Here is a 19,183-nt window from a genome sequence, read left to right as displayed (position 1 = left end):
GGACACTGTATCTCCAAAGTACATGCAAGTACACAGAGACTATATCGGTCTTGCACACATGGATGATGGCCGTTTCATTCTTGAAGATTCATGTCATCTTTTTCCTGATTCTCAAGTCGTCCCGGACTCGTATGCTCATTCATGACACAACAGACCTGCAAAATTCCTCTTCTCATCTCTTTCGTTGACAGTTCTATTCCCATTGCTCCAAGTATGCAAGTTACACTGTGACCTTCTAGACATGGACACACCGCCAGCCCAATCGCCGTCTCTGAAGTTAAAACTTCTCATTGGCAGTGTACTCCTTCCAATCCTTCACATACTGGGTACTCCTGATCCCCTCGGGATATCTGCTGAGCAGCTCCTTGGCGCTGTCCCAAGCTTTCAAAACTTTGGCCGTTCTCTGCGGATCTCTCTCGACCATTTTATATTCAAAAGGCATGGGGCGGCACACGATACCCTGCGTGACAGCCTCCGTGCTGACGGGAATCTTGTTGCCCTTGTCATCGACGGCATGCTCAAAGGAAAACGCCCACAGCATATACGCAATGCCCAAGAATAAAGACCGCTCGGCAATGTTGAGACCGGGGCATACACGTCGGCCGGCGCCGAAAGTGAAGTGATCTCGCTTGTACGGGTCGTTCAGGCTGGCGCTCTCCTGGGCTCGGAGGAGGTCGTCCTTGTATCTGTCGGGATCGAAGTTGCGAGGATTGGGGTATCGTTCAGGATCATTGTTCAATGCCCACACGTTAATCATCATGCCGGTCTTTGCAGGGAAATGGTAATCTTTGTAGGTATCGGCGTTGGTGGTTGCGTGAGGCACGATTCCGAGAATACTCGAGGGCAAGAAACGCAGAGACTCTTTCACAACACCTCGAATGTACTGGAGATCCATCTGCAGAAACGTCAACAAGCTGCAAAAATCCGAGTCTTAACACCATGCGCGCTTACCTCGTCGGCCATCGTTGGCAGGCGGTCGGGTCCAATCACTCGGTCAATTTCACTCTGCGCTACAAGACTGTCAGCCATTCGTGTATCTACCCGTTCAGACCCGTTGGGAATCCTCACCTTTCTTCTGCACCTCAGGGAAATTGATCATTGCCACCGCAAACGACAAGAAAATCGAAGCCGTCGTATCGGAACCAGCCTCCAACAGTGTCCCACTGACATAACTGGCCCAGTCATCCGAGAAGCCAATCTTTTCTTGCTGCTTGAACATATCGTCGCAGAAGTTCTTAGCGATGATGCCCTTCTCCTTTCGCTCTTTTACTTTCAGCATGTAATGCTTGTACAGGGCGATTTCCTCTTTGTGCAATTCCTTGCCCCTTTTCTTGCTCGGGTTCATAAAGTCGGGCAAGTTCCGCAGAATGGGGAAATAATCCAGCATCGAAGCCGAAACCTGTGATGCGACTGCAAACTCTTCGAAACCCTGGCCACGAACCCATCAACGCTCCGTTTCTTTCACGATCCCCGGAATTTGGCTCACTCACCTCGTAAATCGCCTTGACATCTGGGTCATTGAACGCCAAACTTCTCCATCCGAACGTGATGCTCGTCACTAGCGACGTGCTGTACCGTCTGACATGGTCGTGGTACTTGTCCGGCCGCTTCACCATATCGGCGAGCATCTGACGCAGTTCCAGCTCCTGATAGGGGATGTACTCGACGGCGGTCTTGATGTTGAGCAAATTGTGGATCATCTTGCGAGCCAACCGCCACCCTTCGTCGTACTGCATCAGGACCAATCTATACCCGCCCGAGATCAACGTCTGGCCGACATACATCTCGGGCCTGGATGAGTAATTGTTCGAACGCTGGTCGATCAAGTCCTTGACCACTCTGGGAGAATTGAGCACAACCATGCGTTGGTTTCCCAGCATGATCGAGTAGATTTCGCCGTATTCCTGGGCCCATTCACGAAGCTTGACGTGTAGATCCTTTGCGGGCAGTTGGTGCAGGTTGCCTACAATTGGCAGCGTCGCAGGCCCAGGTGGCATACCTTTCGGTCGCCGGCCGACTTGCAACAGCTGGTAGACCAAGCCCGCAAGGACCGCGACGGCCAGAGAAATGGAGACGGTCACAATCGCCATGGTGAAATTGTTGCTCGGTTTCTTTGACGACAATTAGAAACTGAAATGGACGAAGAGTCGAAGAGGAAAAGAAAGCTTCATCCGGCTGTGTCGTTGAAATAAAAAGGGTATATCGCACACGCCCGGCTCATGCGCCCTGGGGGTTTGTCCATTGATGGCGCCAGCCTATGCGTGTCGTTATCTGCATGGCTCTGATCGATCAGACTACTTAGTGTCCACATACCCGCTACGAAGGGTGGGTACAGGGCTTTGGCTTCCTGATACAGCTGGCATGTATGGAAGGCTGGCCAATGACCATGTGCAAATATCGAATTGCGTGGTCAAGGCTTTGATGTTCCGGAGGCGAAGTGTATCCATCGATAACTTTAATCGTCGGGCGAATGAAGCATGGGTGCTTCCCCATTTTTGCTGTGCCGGGATATTGCTCTGGTAAAGGCTAGGTATATTCCCCCATCTTTGAGAGAATATCACTTGACTCTTGGCCGTGATGACCCATTGCAATGACAATATTCAATTCCGCCGAGAGCAATCCGATGCTCTCAACAAGATGCCCCCATTATACATATCAGTCACACCACTGTGACATCGCGATGAGGAGATGGTTGTTCCACGACCAAGCCGCATGTACTGCCAGAGGACCGGCGGCATGTTCAGCGAATTCGTCCTCGAAGGGTTGACAGACCACCACCGTGTTGTCGGCGCCATCATTTCCATTTGCTCTCATGGGCGCGTGTGCCAGTGAAGGTCATCCGGCGCAGTTGCATGGAGACAAGGGACAGAAGCAGCGAGGCCGAGATCGGCGACTCGCGAAGCTGCACAAGATCCTGTGGGTTTTACGGTGCTTTTGCGTCTGAGGCTGGTATGCCCAATGTTCTTCTCGAGAATCTATATGACATAGCGGAATTCCAGGCTCACGTGTCCTTTCCTTGCTCATTGCACGTGTTGCGCCCCTTGAGCAGACAATGCATGATGACCACTCCACAGAATGCCACGAACTCCAAACTGAGACCGACTGCATTACCACTGATGTATCTTGGAGAATCTGTCGGAGGATGAATTTGTGCAGACAGCACCACCAGGGACGTTGGCAATGGTGGTCACAAGCGGGATCACCAGACAGCGTTTGTAGTCCGGCGCCAGGTTGCTAATGATCCAGGTGAGCATAAGTCAGCTATATGGATATATTCCAGCACCACATAGGAACACGACAAAGTGGCCTGCCCCGTGGTTGGGACTTCCAAAGATGACGGCATAGCCAATAAGCACCGGAATGGGCATGATGAGGAGGCAGAAGGCACGCTTGTTCGGGTGGTCAGACAGCCAGGCCGTCTGTGCCGCGGAGCCCTGCCACCAACAGACTCACGGCCTGTGAGCTGATGACTGGATCTTGTCTCCCACTACGAGCCATCAAGAACGAGACTCAGGAGGCGCATTGAACTGGCTCCGTACGTTCCAGAAGAAAGCCTTCCCGGAACCAATCTCCTTATCCAGCTCCCCTTTCGTGGCTCCCGTGCGAGCAGCAGCTTGTTGAGCATGCCAGCTCTTGACGCCTTCCAACGCCCATACCACCGCGGACTTGTACTTCCTGCCCACCTCGCCAGCCAGTTCGTCCTTGCAGGTGGACACGACAAGCTCACTGAAACGCTGTAGCTCCGGTGCGTCGGAGCTCTGATCGAAGTCAGAGAAGAGCGCTTTCTTTCTGTTGCCACTGAGAACATCGATTGGTTCCCAGAACGCGATTTCAGCAAGCACGATGCCAAGTGCGTAGACATCGAACGAACGCTTGAACCGGACTCGTGCGGCGGGACGAGCAGGATGGATATATGGGAGCTCCTCCGGCAGCCACTTGTTCTTGCGCCATACAGACGTGTACTCGGAGTGTTGCACATAGATTTGATCATCATATCGCGCTGTCTGCCAGCCGATAAGCCTGGGCTGCGATAGTATGATTCGTTGCTCTCCGTTTTCCATGGCGAGGGGGAAGAAGACGACATTGTGGCTAGAGATTTTGCGATGAAGCCAGCCCGAGCATTGCAACTGGTATAAAGCGGTGCTGAGCTTCTCTGCCAGACCGAATCGGTCATCCAAATCGGGCACAATTGCCGATTCAGACTCGAAATCATCGCGCATCAGCTCGTGGAGTGAAACTGGTGGTCCAGCGAAGCTAGAGGCGGACGGAACACCAGGCCCATCTTAGACTCGTCTGGTAAGACATAGCCTAGGCATTGCATCACGATGCGGTTGCTCTCTTTACTTCCACGACCAAAGAGGTGGCTGACTTGCTCTCGCCGCGCATCCAATGCCATTTGTAGTTGCTCGTCGGCAACACTATCGTCGTAGTTGCGCCACTCGACAACACGTTTTCCTCAACGAAATTCGGAGTGACAGCCGGAACACAGCTCACATTAGACTGCCGAGTTGCGTTGTGCTCAAAACAAGACTCGAAATCATCTGGTAGTCTCAACGACTCCATAGAGAAGCCATCAGTCTTTTCGGTCATGTTGATGAACCACTCAAGGGGCAGCTTCATTGATGTATCCGGGACTATTGCCGCTAAATCTTGGCTGTGATCATCATCCAACTCGACATCCTCGTAAGAATCTTCGCCATCATGTTTGACCTGGCCGTATGGAGATGGGGGTTCGTGCGCTTCTTACAGAGCTCAAGTTGTAAAGAGCAGGGGCGAGTCTAGGCGGGTGTCCGACCAAATGAATTGATCGGCCTCGTCTTCTGGCACCAGGATCGCACTACCACTATATACTGTTGTGGAGACGATCGTTGCTCTTAACAGTTAAGGGGGGGGGGGGGACGAAGGCCAAGGAGGCAAGTGTCAGGAGTATCGAAACGGTATATAGAAAGCACACAGATAGTCAGACAGCGATAGTCAGCAATGAACAACATGCATGCGAGAACTCGAAGAGAGCCGTCGTAGAGATTTCTCTGCCGACGCGTTTCATTTTGTATATCTTTTACTATGGCATAAGGAATTGCAGCGCATCCTCTCGTTCGCAGCCCCGTTGCGCAGTTTCGATTACCGATTGTCGACTCCTGGGTGCACATGGTGCTTCTTTGATCCCCCTCTATAATACTAAAGGCTTATTCATGATCCACGTTAAGTGGCGAGTTACTTGGGTCTGGAAACGGAAATGGACTTTAGCGACGTCAAATTCGCCGTTGATTATTCTGATATTCGAACGGGGAAGCAAAGTGGATCGTGTGGGGGTGGTTATTGCCGGTAACACAGGTCATCGACGGCCATCCCACATGGTGTCGAACAGACTCCGGCTTCGACCTTCACTAGGTGATGAATTGGCGTCCAGCCAAAGCAATGAACTGAGGATACAGGTTTTACCAGCGACCACAAATAGATTCGGCACAGGGCAACTCTTGAATCTTCGGGTTGGTACCTCGAGACTAAACACAAGGGGCACTCTTCTGAAGCCAGCAACACCCATCTTCATCAGGGCCTTTACCGGAGTCAGTGAGGACGGACGAGATGTCATCTTCTCACGAGTATGGTATCGACCTTCCTAATGGCAGCACGATAACCCACGGTGTTGGTGCCAACATCAAACATCCTTTCAAAGACGTTCCAGTGGTCATGCATGAATTTGACCCTGGCACACGCTCGTTCAAAGGCCAACTAGGCTTCATCGAGTTCTCGACAGAGTACCGGCTTCCTCGACACGTACATATCGCTCCACCCGAATCAACGGCCGATCGAAGATTCATCTGCGAGCGAATCGTTGTCCTTGAGGGGGTCGCGCTTGTTGAGCTCAACGGAGAAATTTATGTGATACCGCCCAACAGTCTGGTCACCATCGGCCCAGGAGTGCCACATACCTGGACAGCATGTCCACCAGGGGTGACAATTGCGGAAGGAACATTGAAGCTCGTGTCGGAAGGCAAGTTTCTCATGCTGTATGAGTACGAGGAGCCGACGGCGTTCTTTCCCACGAGGCAAATCGAAACAATGAAAAATGTCGACGAGTATGAGAGATGTGATGACTTGGAGAGTATCCGGATTCCTAAACTGTCTGCGCAGGATGTGCACGAGCGCTGTTGGTTCGCTTGGGATAGGATGCTGACGCGAAGGAGTGCAGATGGAAGGAGTCAAGAATGAGATATCTCATGGACTAAGGCTTACGTGCCTTGCCAATAGGCAGGGGTTACGATGCTTCACTTACCTCTTATTCGTCTTCACATGGTGTGGAACGTTGAGCAGCTCGAATAACCCAGGCTTGGTGTATTGAAATCCATTTCTCCGAATAGGCGTCGGTGGTTTCCAACGACAACATCCCTTCGGTAGCTGAACCTCTTCAGGATTGGGCTCTCGCATCGCCACAGAGGCTCGTTTCGAAACTGTAGAGAAGACGTAAGTCATAGTGAATAACTCGGACCTAGGGGTGACCGGAAGATTTTGGTCGTGAAGTGAGCTCCCACTGCTCCCTGGCCTTTCCATGATTCAAATTGCGTGTTCAGAGCGCTGGTCCACCGCAACAACGGCGGAGTATTATGGCGCCAGTGCGCGCCGCCAATGCGACTGCAACTCACCCCGGACTTCTGCAGTACGCTTCTTGGTATATACAACTCTACTTTGCGCTTCGGGGTGTCGCAGTTGGTCGTGAACTCTGTGAGGAAGCGGATGATGCATTTCGACTCGAGATAGCGCCTTGGGCGCTTTCCACTCAGCGACATGATCGATTTCATGGACTACATCGTCCACGCTTTCGGTACAGCGACCGATTGGAACGTGGACAACAGCTACTCATCTCTGACCGCGACATCCGACGCTCTACTCTCCTTCCAGACGCCGTCGACGCTATCCTTGCATGTGTCATCGCTGAGCACGCCCAACTTTGCGACCTCTTATACCCTGTCCACCTTGGGCCAGATCGATGGCTCGATATCATACCTCTACTCGACCGTCCCTCTGGCACATATACCCTCGCAGACAACGAGTATACCGTTGAAACATCTCGTCAGAGGGTACAGGGATATCAGACTCCCCACAGGGGTACAAGAGAAGAGACACCTGCTCAGCGAGAATGAACGTAAACCCACATTACTCCATGCTACACTTGCCCTACCTCCACCATCCGTCCTGACTGGTCTCTACACTCGTCGCATCAACCCGGACACACTTATTTCATTATCCTTGTATAGCAAGTCCGCGCCAAGCCCTACCCTCAACTCTGGTCCTCCTCCGGCATCAGTCCTCGCCCATGTCCAGCACGACACAGGCCGCTTCTCTGTCGAGGGCCTTGGTTCGACCGACAACGCCCTCCTCGGAGTCCGAGCATTATGGAATTTTGGTCTCTCGCCTCTTGAATCCGACACCTCCATCTCTTCTGCCTCTCCGTCTGAAATTATTGGCGATCTAACAGACTTCCCAAACGGCCTCCCGCTCCCACCACAACTCGACGCCTTATCAACCCACCAGATTCGCCTAGCGTCCAAACCCTCACTCCTCTCCGCCGGCGCAGAGTTCTACTACAGCCCATTCTCGCATGTCATTGGGTTGTCGACCGGATTACGCTTCACTACTCTTGCGCCGCTGATTGTGCCCTCTGAAGAGCCATCAGTACCACCCCTGCCGCGCCCTGCATCAAACAAGCCGCTGGCCGGGACATCGGCGGCCCTATTATCCAGTGCAGGTCACAGCCTCCTCACACCTTCCAACGTCTCACACTCTTCCTTCCCATATACAATGACACTCACCCTGACTCCACTAACCGGCTCTATATCATCGACGTACTCGGTCCGTCCGACGCCGAATCTTGCGTTGTCTTCGCGGTTCGATTTCAACTTTTACTCCTGGGAGAGCCGGTACGTCGTGGGTGGTGAATTATGGCGCAGGCACCGCACATCTGCCGACGGGGGTGCGACTGAAAGCGGCTCGCCGAGTTCGTGGGCCCGGACGAGAACGAAAGACTGGTTCACGCCTGCCGAACGGTCGCTCAAGGACGAAAGGATAGCGCGAGAGGAGGAGAATGTGCTCAAATTCAGGGTGGACGATACGTGGAATGTCCGGGCGCTGTGGACGGGCAGAGTGAAGAGCCTGCTTGTCAGTGCGGGTGTGGGCCTTTGTCCTGTATCGAGGGGCCAGAACCTTGGGTCTGCACCGGTTACGGTAGCGGGAGGTGTGATGAGAGCACACGCCGGGGATGCGGGCCTGGAGGGAGGAGTGAGCGTCAAGAGGTGGACGGGCAGTGTGGGTGTGACTATTGCTTACTCGACATGAGTATGCCGAAGATTGAGGCGTTCCTGGCTGCTTATCTGGCTGGAGGGTGGATTTTCAATGCAATGCATAGCGAGGGAGGTCCCGGTCTGGAAGACAAACGTTATCGAAAGCAGAATTTTGTTCTGTACCCGAATATACCCATGCACTGACTACCTAGTACAATGGTTGATTATGACCCATTTATCCCATTGGAGATGACCATGTTTACGCTGTCAAGCCGCCGAAGACGAATGCTCAAATGCTGTAGACTGAAAATTGCTTTTAGTAAAACTCGATTGTCTTGTCTTGGTCTAGTCTATATTCAAAAACTCTAGTCTATATTCAGGGATAAATCCTGATTTAAAGGACTGTAGAGTGCATGAAGCCGAAGGGACGAAGGTACGCCAAACCGCGAGTCGAATCGAAAGGTTAGGAGACCTGGAAGTGGTTCAAAAGGTGAGTTGCTTAGGTGAACGCCCATATTACCTCCGAGCAGATGTCACTTTTCTTGAGCAGCTAAAGTTCTGTCTGCCTTCTTCGTGCCTTAAAGGTGTATATTACGTTTCTCGTGTGAGTCCGAGTCCTTGTTGAAAAGTAACGTCCAGTCATGCTAGAAGACATACCCGCGAATTCGATCTTCGAGATTGCTGAGCAAAGACCGACAATTTTCTCTATCCTTGTTCAGATCAGGTCCAGTATCAGTTCCAGCTTGCAAATCTCGGCAACCAGCACATCCTGCAGGCGGGCCACTTAGTTTTTCTTGAGCGCATCCAAGAACTCCTTTGGCGGTTGCTGTCTGTATCCTTCGGGGTTATTCTCCGTCCATTTCCACAGATCCGCACACGCCTCCTCGAGCGTTCTTTGCGTCTTCCAGCCCAATTCTCTGTTCGCTCTCGAGGGGTTACTCGTCAGATCGAGTACATCACCCGCTCTTCGTCCGACTACTTCGTAAGGAAGATCCCGGCCGACAGCCTTGCTGAATGCTTTGATCATTTCGAAGACCGTGGACCCACGACCAGTGCCCAGGTTCCAGGCCCGCACGCCCGGGTGGTGTTGACGAAGGTAGTCCAGGGCTTTGAGGTGACCTTGCGCCAGGTCGAGAATGTGGATGTAATCTCTAATGGCGGTGCCGTCGTGCGAGGCGTAGTCGTCGCCGAAGACGAGAAGCTTCTCGCGCTTGCCATTGGCAACCTGCGCGAGGAGGGGCAGCAGATTGTATGGCACACCTGAGGGGTCTTCGCCCATGATGCCACTGGGGTGGGCACCGGCCGGGTTGAAGTACCGTAGCAGGCCAGCGTTCCATTTCTTAACTGATTCGGTATCGCCCTTCTTTTGTGCCTTGGCCCGCTCGGCGGTGATGTGGTCGGTGATCATAAGCTCCGAGGTGAACTTGGTGTTGCCGTATGGGTTTGTGGGCCCCAAGGGGCATTCTTCAGGAATGGGAATCATGCCTGGTACACGCGTCGCGTCGCCATAGACCGTTGCGGAGGAGGAATAGACAATGTTTGTGACATTATGGCGGGCTGCGGAGCTGAGGAGGCATAGTGTACCATAGACATTGACGCGGTAGTAGTCGAGAGGGATCTCGCCAGACTCTCCGACAGCTTTCAGTGCGGCGAAGTGGATGACACTGTCGATGTCGGGGTGTTTGGAGAAGACTTCATCAAGAGCTTTCTCGTCGGTGATGTCAAGCTTGTAGTACTCCGGTTTCTTTCCACAGATGAGTTCAATTCGGTTAAGGACCTCAGGGGAGGAATTGTAGAGGTTGTCAACGATCACAACCTTGTAGTCTGCTTCGAGGAGGGCGAGGGCCGTGAACGAGCCGATATAGCCAGTCCCGCTGTGAGTATTAGTGTATATGTCTGGCAGATGCTTGTTTCAGGCTGGATTTACCCGGTGATTAAGCACGATCCTGCAGGCATGTTGATGTCGGTATCCGAGACAGTCGGGTAGTTGCTTTCTGCGTAGGTTTGAGGTTCTCGGACACGATGAGACTGACAGAAGACAGGACAGCCTTCTTAAGTATTCGAATACTTCCTCACTGTCACACGCGGCTGAAGTATGATATTATCCGGCGCAATAACGACTGTAACGTGGGGTGACAGCGACAGGTCAATGGTACAATGTCTGAAGCTCAAAAAAACCCGCACACAGCATGTAGATTAGTGGTAATGGTGGGGTTGAAGCATGCATCGGATGATCTCTAACCATATCAAGCTAGCTTCGGCCCAGTCTGCACCGGCCTCCGATCCCCCGCTGTCTGTGCATCTTTTTTTTCTGTGTTTGCCAAAACTGCGCTTCTCACGGCTTCTGCTGCACCAAGCCAGTGTTCACTTTCCAGACATCAATCACAATGGCAGGCCCGGCCATGAAGAAGCAAAAGACAGGCCCGAGGCCGCAAAATGCCTCATCAGAGCCACGCATCACCGATCCTAGGTTTGCAAATATCCAGTCTGATCCACGATACCGTCTCTCCGGGAAGAAGGACAAAGTCAAGCTTGACAAACGATTCAGCCGAGCCTTGGAGGATGAAGATTTCACACGAAGAGCCAAGGTCGACCGTTATGGTCGCCCACTGGCCTCAGACGCCGAGAGAAATAGACTGAAGAGAAAATATGAATTTGACCAAGACGAAGAGGAGGAAGACGACGAACCAGACGACGACAACCAAGTCCAAAAAGAGCTGCGCAAATTCGACGGACCTGAATCCAACCCCTTTGACCCTCTGCGCGAAACACGAGACACTCAATCATCCTCCGCTGACGAGACCTCGAGCGACGAAGAATCTGAAGACGATGCAGATCTCGACGAAGAAGTCGGCATTGGTCCGGCTGAACAAGCAGACATCCCCACGGGCGAAGTGACCTCACGCCTCGCCATAGTCAATCTAGACTGGGACAACATCCGAGCCGCCGACCTGATGGCCGTGTTCAACAGCTTTCTGCCTCCTGAAGGTAGCCTGCTTAAAGTATCCATCTACCCCAGCGAATTCGGCCGAGAACGACTCGATCGCGAAGAAATAGAAGGCCCGCCCAAAGAAATATTCACCAACGACGCTCGGTTTCGGTCCTCGTCCCCTTCTGCGGCCTCCGACGTCGATGACGATGAGCAGATCAAGAAGTCCATTCTCCAAGCCGACGACGGCGCCGACTTCGACTCCGCCGCCCTGCGCAAGTATCAACTCGAGCGCCTGCGCTACTACTACTGCATCTTAACATTTTCCTCGGCCTCCGTCGCGAAGCACATATACGAAGCGGTCGATGGAACCGAGTACCTCCACACGGCGAATTTCTTTGACCTGCGCTTCGTCCCTGATGAGACAGACTTTACAGGTGACACGCCTAAGGAAGAATGCACCCAGATCCCCGATGACTACAAGCCAAACGACTTCGTCACCGACGCGCTGCAACATAGTAGGGTCAAACTTACGTGGGATGCGGAAGATACTGGGCGAAAAGAGACGATTGCGCGGGTGTTCAAGGGCGGGAGGAAGGAGATTGAAGAGAATGATCTGAAAGCATATCTCGGATCCGACACATCTGCCGATGAGGATGAGGACGAAAAAGCAGAGGAAGAGCACGCGGGGGTGTCGAAGAAGGAAGCCGAGCGACAGCGCATGCGAGCGCTACTTGGCCTGGCGCCAGAGCCGCAGAAGAAATCTCAGAAAGACAAGGACAAGGCACCCGTGGGAGATATGCAAGTCACGTTCACATCCGGCCTGATGAACTCCGAAAAGCAGGGCGGGAAGAAGAGGCCTGTCTTTGAGAACTCGCCGGAACCAGAAGAGACGACGGTAGAGAAGTATATTCGGAAAGAGCGCGAGAGGAAGCAGAAGCGCAAGGAGAAGATGAAGGCCGGGAGGGAGGGGCAAGGCGACGATATCGATGGCGCTGCTGCTGCTGCGGAAGTAAAAGACGCAGGCGCCGACCAGGGTTCACGAGATCGCGACGAAGATCTAGGATTCGAAGATCCATTCTTCGCCGATGCCGACGCCGACGCTGCCGAAGAGCCATCAGCCCAGTCCGAAAGGGCAGCGAGCAACAAACTGCGCAAAGAGGAACGACTCAAGAAGAAAGCGGAGCGGCAGGCAGAAGAAGAGGCCGAGCGCAAACAGCGCGCCGAGCTGGAGTTGCTGATGGCTGATGACGACCTTGTCGGCGAAGGCGACGCTGGGAAGGGTAGTAGCAGCATCAGACACTTTGACATGAAGGAGATCGAAAGGGCAGAGAAACAAGCACGCAAGAAGGGCAAGAAGAACAAGAAGGATAAGAACAAGACAGCCAAGAATGGCGCGGCAGCAGAAATCGAGGGCGACGACGATTTCAAAGTCGACACCACCGATCCGCGCTTTGGCCGGCTGTTCTCGAGCCATGAGTACGCCATCGACCCGACAAATCCGAAGTTCAAAGGCACAAAGGGAATGAAGGCTTTGTTGGAAGAGGGACGAAAGAGGAAACACAGTAGGCACAACAAGCTGGATACTGATGAGGTCGGTGTAGAGAGGACGACAGAGAAAGGTGCGAAAGACAAATCTGGCAAAGGGATGGAGGGTTCCGGACAAGGTGATGTGAAGAGTCTAGTTGAGAAGATCAAAAGGCAGAGTAAGAAGTAGGAAATCAAACCAGAGGTCGAGGTTGAGGAAGCGAAAACTGCGAATTCAGCTTTGCAACTGCGCTTTGTTCTTGACCTCTCTTATTTTCAACCTTGAACTTGAGCGCAACGCTCTGGTCAACTTAGCAATGTACAGCATTACAGCGTTCATGGCTGATGATACTTTTCTCAATTCGACCCCCCGAATTGTGGCCGACATGTCTCTCTGCTTGTGGGTACAATTTTTGGACTGCTCGCTGCTTGTTCTGGGTACTTTGTAATCTGAAATCCCAACCTGCGGGGCTCATTCGTCCGGCCATCCATAGTTCATCTGAAAGGAGGCATACCAGCATTGGCGCCGCCTCCTCTCAACCCTGCTCCTCTACCGCCTGCTTCGCCGTACATCTCCAGAAATGCACGATTGATGCCTTGAGGACCTGGTTCGCCCGGGAATCTGGCTGGGGGATTGGCCATTGACCCGGGAAAGCCAGGCGGCGGACCCGCATTCATGAACCCAGGCGGAGGAAACATCCCTGGAGGAAGATTCGGCATGCCTGGTGCTGTAGACGACTCTCCAGTGTATTTGCGTTGTGGTTGCTGTTGTGAACGCTGTTGTTGAGGTGGTTGCTGCTGGCTTGGGATTGGCTGTGGTTGGCCATACGGAGCTCCTGGCATACCTCTTGGGAGACCCGACAGACCCGGTGGTAGCGACGATTGGCGTGGAGGCTGTGCCTGTGGTTGCTGAGGAGGCCAACTAGGGGTTTGTCTCGGGCCTTGCTCCAGCCCAGGTGGCCTCTGAAGACCCGGCGGAAGGCTCTGGGGTGGCATGGGTCTCTGCGGACCTTGGCCTCGGAGAAGGGCGATCAAAGGATCATCGAGACTGGCGGGAGCGCCATTAGTCGCACGTCTTTGAAGATGCTCCCGTGGTAGCTGCTCATTCTGGTACATAGCCACGGGCGATTCATCAAACATGGAACGCCCGGTTTCTCTTCGCTGAGACATGATTGGGTCCGGCCCGGGAACCGGAGATATCATTTGGTTTCTTGCTGCTGCTCGAACATTTGGATCACTTGGCATACCATACATGGCCCCAGCCTGTTGATGGGGGTTCGGTGGTTGCGGTTTTGGTGCAAGGCTGGCTTGACGTAGCAGATTCAACAGAACCTCATCTTTATTGATGCTCGACTGTTGTCGTGTATGTGTGGGATGCTCACCAGGAGACCTGGAATCAGCAACATGGTCTTGGGCCGAAGGACCCTGGGTTGACGAATGCTGTTGTTGTTGTTGCGGTGGAATTTGTCCGGTCAATAAAGATATGAGTGTTGCGGACGACGGTCTTGCTTCAGGATCAGGTCTTGGTTCCGAGGCTCGAGCGTATAGAGGCGTTCGTGTCTTGGTGGTCTCCTGATTCTGTGGTGTTGGATTGTTGCTTCGAGTCTGCAGCATTTCCAGGATGCGCGCAAACCCTGCTTGATCGGCGTCCGCAGTAGAATCGGCAAAGTGTGCAGATGACGGTCTCTCGGTTGCCGGCATTGGCAGCGTTGGCGGCATCGAGGGTGGTGCTTCAACTTGTTTGTTCTGCTCGGTAGCAGGTGTAAAGAGTGAAGCAAACCGTGTCTTTCCGTGCCCCTTGACAGTGCCAGTCTTCTGTTCAGCTGCCTTAGACTCGAATTTAGCGAAGAACTTGTCCATCGAATCGTCCGGTTCCGGTGATACAAGTTTTGTGGTGGCTGGCTTCGCAGTCTCTGCAAATGTAGATTCGACTTTCTCCTGAGGCGTCGCTGTGCCGGCCTTCATCTTCTCTTTCCAGCGCTGAAAGTCTTCTTGAGTACGAGCCTGGAACGGCTCCTCGGGTTCGGCTGCGTCCATCCATTCAGGCTCGGCCTCGACCCTTGCTTGACGGTCCCAGTCTGGCTCTCTACGACTGCGGCGCCAGTCCGGAGCTATATCGTCTCTTCCATTCTCTTCAGCATCTGTGTCCTTTTTGAACCAAGGCTGCGAGAATTTGGTTCGGTCTCGCCGAAGGCCGGCTCGAGAAGAATCCTCATCATCTTCTAGGGCTTGATCATTTTTGTCTCTTAAAGCCCATTTGGGTCGGCGCTCGAATCGGCCTTCAAATTCTAGATCTTCGCCTTCGCGTTGACCATAACGGCCATTTGTCTGAGTGTTCCTCCTCTCGTGATGTCTCGTCTCCGACCAGTCACCGTTTTTCTTGCCTAAGTCTTCTTCCTGTGCCTTTCCGACAGCACGAGCATTGGAGGAAGCGAAGGATCGACGTGGAGGACCGAGCACTATTCGGTCCGGATCTGGAAAGATGTGTCAGTCAGGCCAGTGATGGAATTGGCTCGCGTGCATACCTGTCGATGTTCGACGCTGGCTATCGAGTAGCATGGGTCTTTTCTGGAACGGTTCATTCTGTACAGGAGGTTCATCTGGTTTTCCCCGAGTTGTTGTTTGCCTCCGATTAGTGGTTTCTTGTGTTCTGTTCCGCGTCAGTTATTGCGCCTGGCCACAACCACCATCTTCAAGCCATACCCCATCCATTCTTCTATAGGCGGTAAATTGGGTGGTCTGCATATTAGAGGCGACGCTCGTAATTTTAACAGATCTTCGACAGAGTAGATTCCGGACATGATTGGAGCATTCGATGTGGTGGCGGTATGAGCATCGGACTGGTTGGTGGGAAGTGGTTCAAAAGGGGAGCTTGAACAGAGACAAAGAACTCAGATAGCGTGTGACACGCTTAACTTCGAGTCTGCAACAAAGCGATTTCCACAGCAAAGTGAGAGGTGTGTGGCAGAGAGGTGAGCTGGTGGGTTTCAGAAGGTAGAACTGGTGCGGTTCGCGGACTGCGAAAGGTCCCCGCGTCTGAGGTTGAGGCGCAGCAGGATCGAGTTGTTGCGCAGTTACGTGGGTGTTTGAACAAGTGTACGAAGAAGTGATATATCTAAGTAATCTGCTTGTTCGATTGGTGTAGGTGTTTGTTGTGCAAAAGGAAGAGGTGTTGGTGTTGGTGGAATTCAAGATCAATTTGTGACGTCGGAGAAAGAGAAAGAGAAAGGCCTCAGCCTTGACTACCACTTTCACTACTCACAACACCACCGTTGGTGAACACCCACTGTACCAGAACGGCGCCCACGTATCTATCTGATCATGCTACTTGCCACTCGAAATTTTGCTATTCGCTACTCTTGCCTTCAAGATACAGCTTGAATTGCCATGGCAGCCTGGATGCATCGCAGGTTCATATTGAGCTAAGATAAGTCTTTCTGCATCACTCTCGTGATAGAAGATCATGCCTGCTCCTGGCTTTCTTTGATAACTTTCTGGATCGCCTCTGTCACCCAAAGGAATGTCCGACTGTCAAGGAACTCGGTGATCTCCTTGATCTTGGTGCCATCTTCAGTCATCGAAAGCACGATGAAATATTCGTTGTTGTACGGCCCGGCCACTGTCTCGCCGTCCGAAGACATATGCAACATCACTTTCCGTGCAACTTCGTCAACCATTGGGTCGTCGTCCAGGGCAAATTTGAGGCTCTTGACAAATGCAGCGCCGGCACACATGAAAGCAAAATATGTTTCATTGGTGTGAGTCGGCTGGTTCAGATTTTTGGGGAGGATGCGCTGGGTGCAGTCGGCCGTGCGATGAGCGATCAACCCTGATGCATCTGGACCTGGGTCGTTCAGTCCGTCGAGATACAATTGCGCTGTTTTCAGGAGCTGATCACGGAGAGTCGACATCGTTGTTTCTTATTGGTTCCAGAGGAACTTCGAGGTTTTCAGAATTGCGATGCCTACCTGAACTTCCGAGCTTTGCATCAACACGATTATATAGGTACGCCTACAGTGTCCAACGCATTTCGTAAGCTGATTTTGCACAACAGAGAGACAGCTATACCTTCCAAGACACCTCTGGTCATGGACCCCAAGACGCTAACTTCTTGGTAGTCGGCCTGAATCTACTAGTATACGCTCCATATACTATCCCATACGACCTCTAACTTCAGCCGAGTCATGGGCCGTATATCCTATTTTGTTCGGAGCCCGAAAACTCGATTACTTTCATGCTAGCCCTTGGCCTGCTTTTGCACATGTCCTCTCTATCAACCGCACATGCTCCTCGCTTCGAGGTACGATCCGGACCTGGAAAGGTGGATGATCATGCGCCAAGGGGTCTATCTCCCAGTCGTTGATTGGCTTCCCAGGCACTTCCAAGAAGTCGAAGCAGTACAGTAACCGGCTGAAAGCAACAAACATGTTTCGTGTCGCCAGATGCCATCCAGGACAGACGCGTCTCCCTGTTATCGTCAGTTTGAGAGATACATTGGCGTCCGGCCAACTCACCGGCGCCGAAGCCGAGATGCCCTTTCAACATGTCCTGAAGGTCGGCATTGAGGAATCTCTCGGGGAGAAACACCTCGTTTCTTGGAAATTCTTTCTCGTTGTGACTAATGGCAAAGTGGTTGTAGCTGAATGTTGTCCCTTTCTCAAACACAAAGCCACCATATGTGTCGTCTTCGATCAAGGCTCTGGGAGTTCCCGAGCCTGTCATGTTTGGTCGCCACCTGAGACTTTCCTTGATTACTGCCACTATGTATGGCAATTGGTCCCAGTCCTATTAGATGTCATACGCCACACAATGTAACAAAGATCGAGAAGCTCAACCTACCTCGAACGAGGGTAATCTCGAGGCTTTGCCGCAAACCTCATCTAGCTGGCTTTGAGCAGTGACAACCCAAGCTGGAAACTTTGCGGCCGCTGCCAGTAGAATATTGATTTGATTTCGGGTGGTATCACTGCCTGCCTCAATTATCGAGCCAGCTAACAAATGGTCAGCTCCAGATTCCCATACCGTGTTGGCAGACAGAATTGCCGATTGCCGATCTTACCACAGAAATACTTCTGAGCATCATCGAAGCCGTATTTGTTGGCCAGCTCTGTCATGTCTCTGGCAAAACATTTGGGATCCTGCCCATCTTTTATGCGCTGCTCGAGATCGTCGAGAAAAGCTGCGTAGACCCTGCTCCACAAGCATCAGCATGAATTCCTTCCGATGAGTCGCGCTGCCCAGCTCTGGTATGATTATATTGGCAAGGCATGCTACTCACCCAAGAGTTTTCTTGTATATCCTTTCTGCTTCAGGCCGGAACCACTGCAAGGGCCTTGGGATGAGCTTCACAAGCCAGGGAAACTGCTCGACTAGGCTAGTTGATGGTGACGCTTGTGATCCCAAGAAATCTTCGATGGTCGAGAAGAGGAGTTGCACATTTTGGTCCCTCATACTCGTCCGACGGCCAAAGACACTATCACCGCGTCAGAACGTCGAAGAGGATGTGAGCAAGTAGACACTTACACGGAGAAAATCACTGCGGCATCAATGGTCAGCCAGAGACACGACTGATGGAAGCAGCATATACCTGAGTTTGCAAAACGAGCTCCGTGCTCGTAGAACTTGTCCGGCTCCTTCAAATATTGCCAGACAAGTGCTCTCGACTCAACATCCTGGAACGGCTTGTACGTCTCTGACTTTGGCGGACATTGGCACGGCGTTACCCAGTCTTCAAGGACTAACTTACATTACTTGCCATCAGAAGCTGATGCATGATCTTTCTGAGGTTCCTCCATCTCTCAGTATGAGTCATCATGACGATTCTGTTTCCTCCCGAGAGAATGTCTTGGGTGACCGGAAACTCTGGGCGGCCGATGTACAGCCTTCCGCGGCGGTCAAGGAGTTCTCGAGCTGTCTCCATAGAGTTGAGAAAGACCCATCTTCTCGCGCCGAGTTGCACCGTGAACCTGAAGTCACCGTCAACACCCGCTTCAAAATCAATGATCAGCCCTCTGCAAGTGCTGTATGGCTGGAGCTGGACGTACAGATCTCCATATTGCTTGCCCCATTCCATCAATTGGGCACTTGGGTATTTCGGAGGAAGCTGAAACAGATTTCCGAAAACAGGTATGCCTTTGGGCCCGGGCGGATATCGATACTTCGACTTCCGCACAAGTCTGGAGATTAAAGGGATTGCCACCACAATCACGAGCAGGATAACGGCGTGGCCAGGCTGAAACGAGACAAGGACCGACATCTTTGGTCTTGTGAGCAAAGTTGTTGAACGCGATAGATGACGGTATGGTAGCGACAAGCTGTATCCAACATTTATTACTGCTACTGGGACTTTGCAACCGTTCTTTCGATGTTGGACTTACGGAGGGATTCTCAACCCGAAATCTCCACAGTCTCAAACCCCATTATCTGGGGTAGCAAGACTAATTCTTCT

General features: G+C 52.4%; 7 protein-coding genes across 8 annotated transcripts; 2 read left to right on the top strand and 5 right to left on the bottom strand.

Moving 5' to 3' along the window:
- Positions 1-2,129, bottom strand: PV05_00186 (uncharacterized protein). Its single transcript, XM_013465058.1, has 4 exons — positions 1,491-2,129; positions 1,069-1,429; positions 952-1,010; positions 1-895 (listed from the first exon to the last, which is right to left on the bottom strand). The coding sequence occupies exons 1-4, from the start codon at positions 2,088-2,090 to the stop codon at positions 278-280; spliced, it is 1,638 nt and encodes a 545-aa protein (XP_013320512.1). The 5' UTR covers positions 2,091-2,129; the 3' UTR covers positions 1-277.
- Positions 2,130-3,497: 1,368 nt separating this feature from the next.
- On the bottom strand, positions 3,498-4,590 carry PV05_00185 (uncharacterized protein; the record flags this gene model as incomplete). The annotated part of the gene is made up of 3 exons (XM_013465057.1): positions 3,498-4,282; positions 4,345-4,438; positions 4,495-4,590. The coding sequence occupies 3 exons, from the start codon at positions 4,588-4,590 to the stop codon at positions 3,498-3,500; spliced, it is 975 nt and encodes a 324-aa protein (XP_013320511.1).
- Positions 4,591-6,692: 2,102 nt separating this feature from the next.
- Positions 6,693-8,553, top strand: PV05_00184 (uncharacterized protein). The gene has a single exon (XM_013465056.1). The coding sequence runs from the start codon at positions 6,787-6,789 to the stop codon at positions 8,332-8,334; it is 1,548 nt and encodes a 515-aa protein (XP_013320510.1). The 5' UTR covers positions 6,693-6,786; the 3' UTR covers positions 8,335-8,553.
- Positions 8,554-8,576: 23 nt separating this feature from the next.
- PV05_00183 (UDP-glucose 4-epimerase GalE) lies at positions 8,577-10,435 on the bottom strand. Its single transcript, XM_013465055.1, has 2 exons — positions 10,207-10,435; positions 8,577-10,153 (listed from the first exon to the last, which is right to left on the bottom strand). Exons 1-2 carry the CDS (start codon positions 10,233-10,235, stop codon positions 9,064-9,066), a joined length of 1,119 nt encoding a protein of 372 aa, XP_013320509.1. The 5' UTR covers positions 10,236-10,435; the 3' UTR covers positions 8,577-9,063.
- A 196-nt stretch (positions 10,436-10,631) lies between these two features.
- Positions 10,632-13,051, top strand: PV05_00182 (uncharacterized protein). Its single transcript, XM_013465054.1, has one exon. The coding sequence runs from the start codon at positions 10,667-10,669 to the stop codon at positions 12,923-12,925; it is 2,259 nt and encodes a 752-aa protein (XP_013320508.1). The 5' UTR covers positions 10,632-10,666; the 3' UTR covers positions 12,926-13,051.
- Positions 12,924-15,904, bottom strand: PV05_00181. Of its 2 annotated transcripts, XM_013465053.1 has the most exons (3): positions 15,439-15,904; positions 15,261-15,385; positions 12,924-15,209 (listed from the first exon to the last, which is right to left on the bottom strand). In XM_013465053.1, exons 1-3 carry the CDS (start codon positions 15,534-15,536, stop codon positions 13,231-13,233), a joined length of 2,202 nt encoding a protein of 733 aa, XP_013320507.1. In that variant the 5' UTR covers positions 15,537-15,904; the 3' UTR covers positions 12,924-13,230. The 2 variants fall into 2 exon arrangements, with proteins under 2 accessions (XP_013320507.1, XP_013320506.1); XM_013465052.1 differs by having other exon boundaries at positions 15,261-15,904.
- Positions 15,905-16,196: 292 nt separating this feature from the next.
- PV05_00180 (uncharacterized protein) lies at positions 16,197-18,991 on the bottom strand (the record flags this gene model as incomplete). Its single annotated transcript, XM_013465051.1, has 7 exons — positions 16,197-16,579; positions 17,250-17,520; positions 17,575-17,726; positions 17,795-17,925; positions 18,014-18,208; positions 18,259-18,431; positions 18,482-18,991. 7 exons carry the CDS (start codon positions 18,989-18,991, stop codon positions 16,197-16,199), a joined length of 1,815 nt encoding a protein of 604 aa, XP_013320505.1.
- Between the last annotated feature and the right edge of the window lie 192 nt (positions 18,992-19,183).

Source organism: Exophiala xenobiotica (genome assembly GCF_000835505.1).
Source record: "Exophiala xenobiotica strain CBS 118157 unplaced genomic scaffold supercont1.1, whole genome shotgun sequence".
Taxonomy (NCBI): Eukaryota; Fungi; Ascomycota; class Eurotiomycetes; order Chaetothyriales; family Herpotrichiellaceae; genus Exophiala; species Exophiala xenobiotica.
The sequence above is the reverse complement of the archived record's forward strand: the minus strand, read 5'-3'. Positions and strand labels throughout refer to the sequence as shown.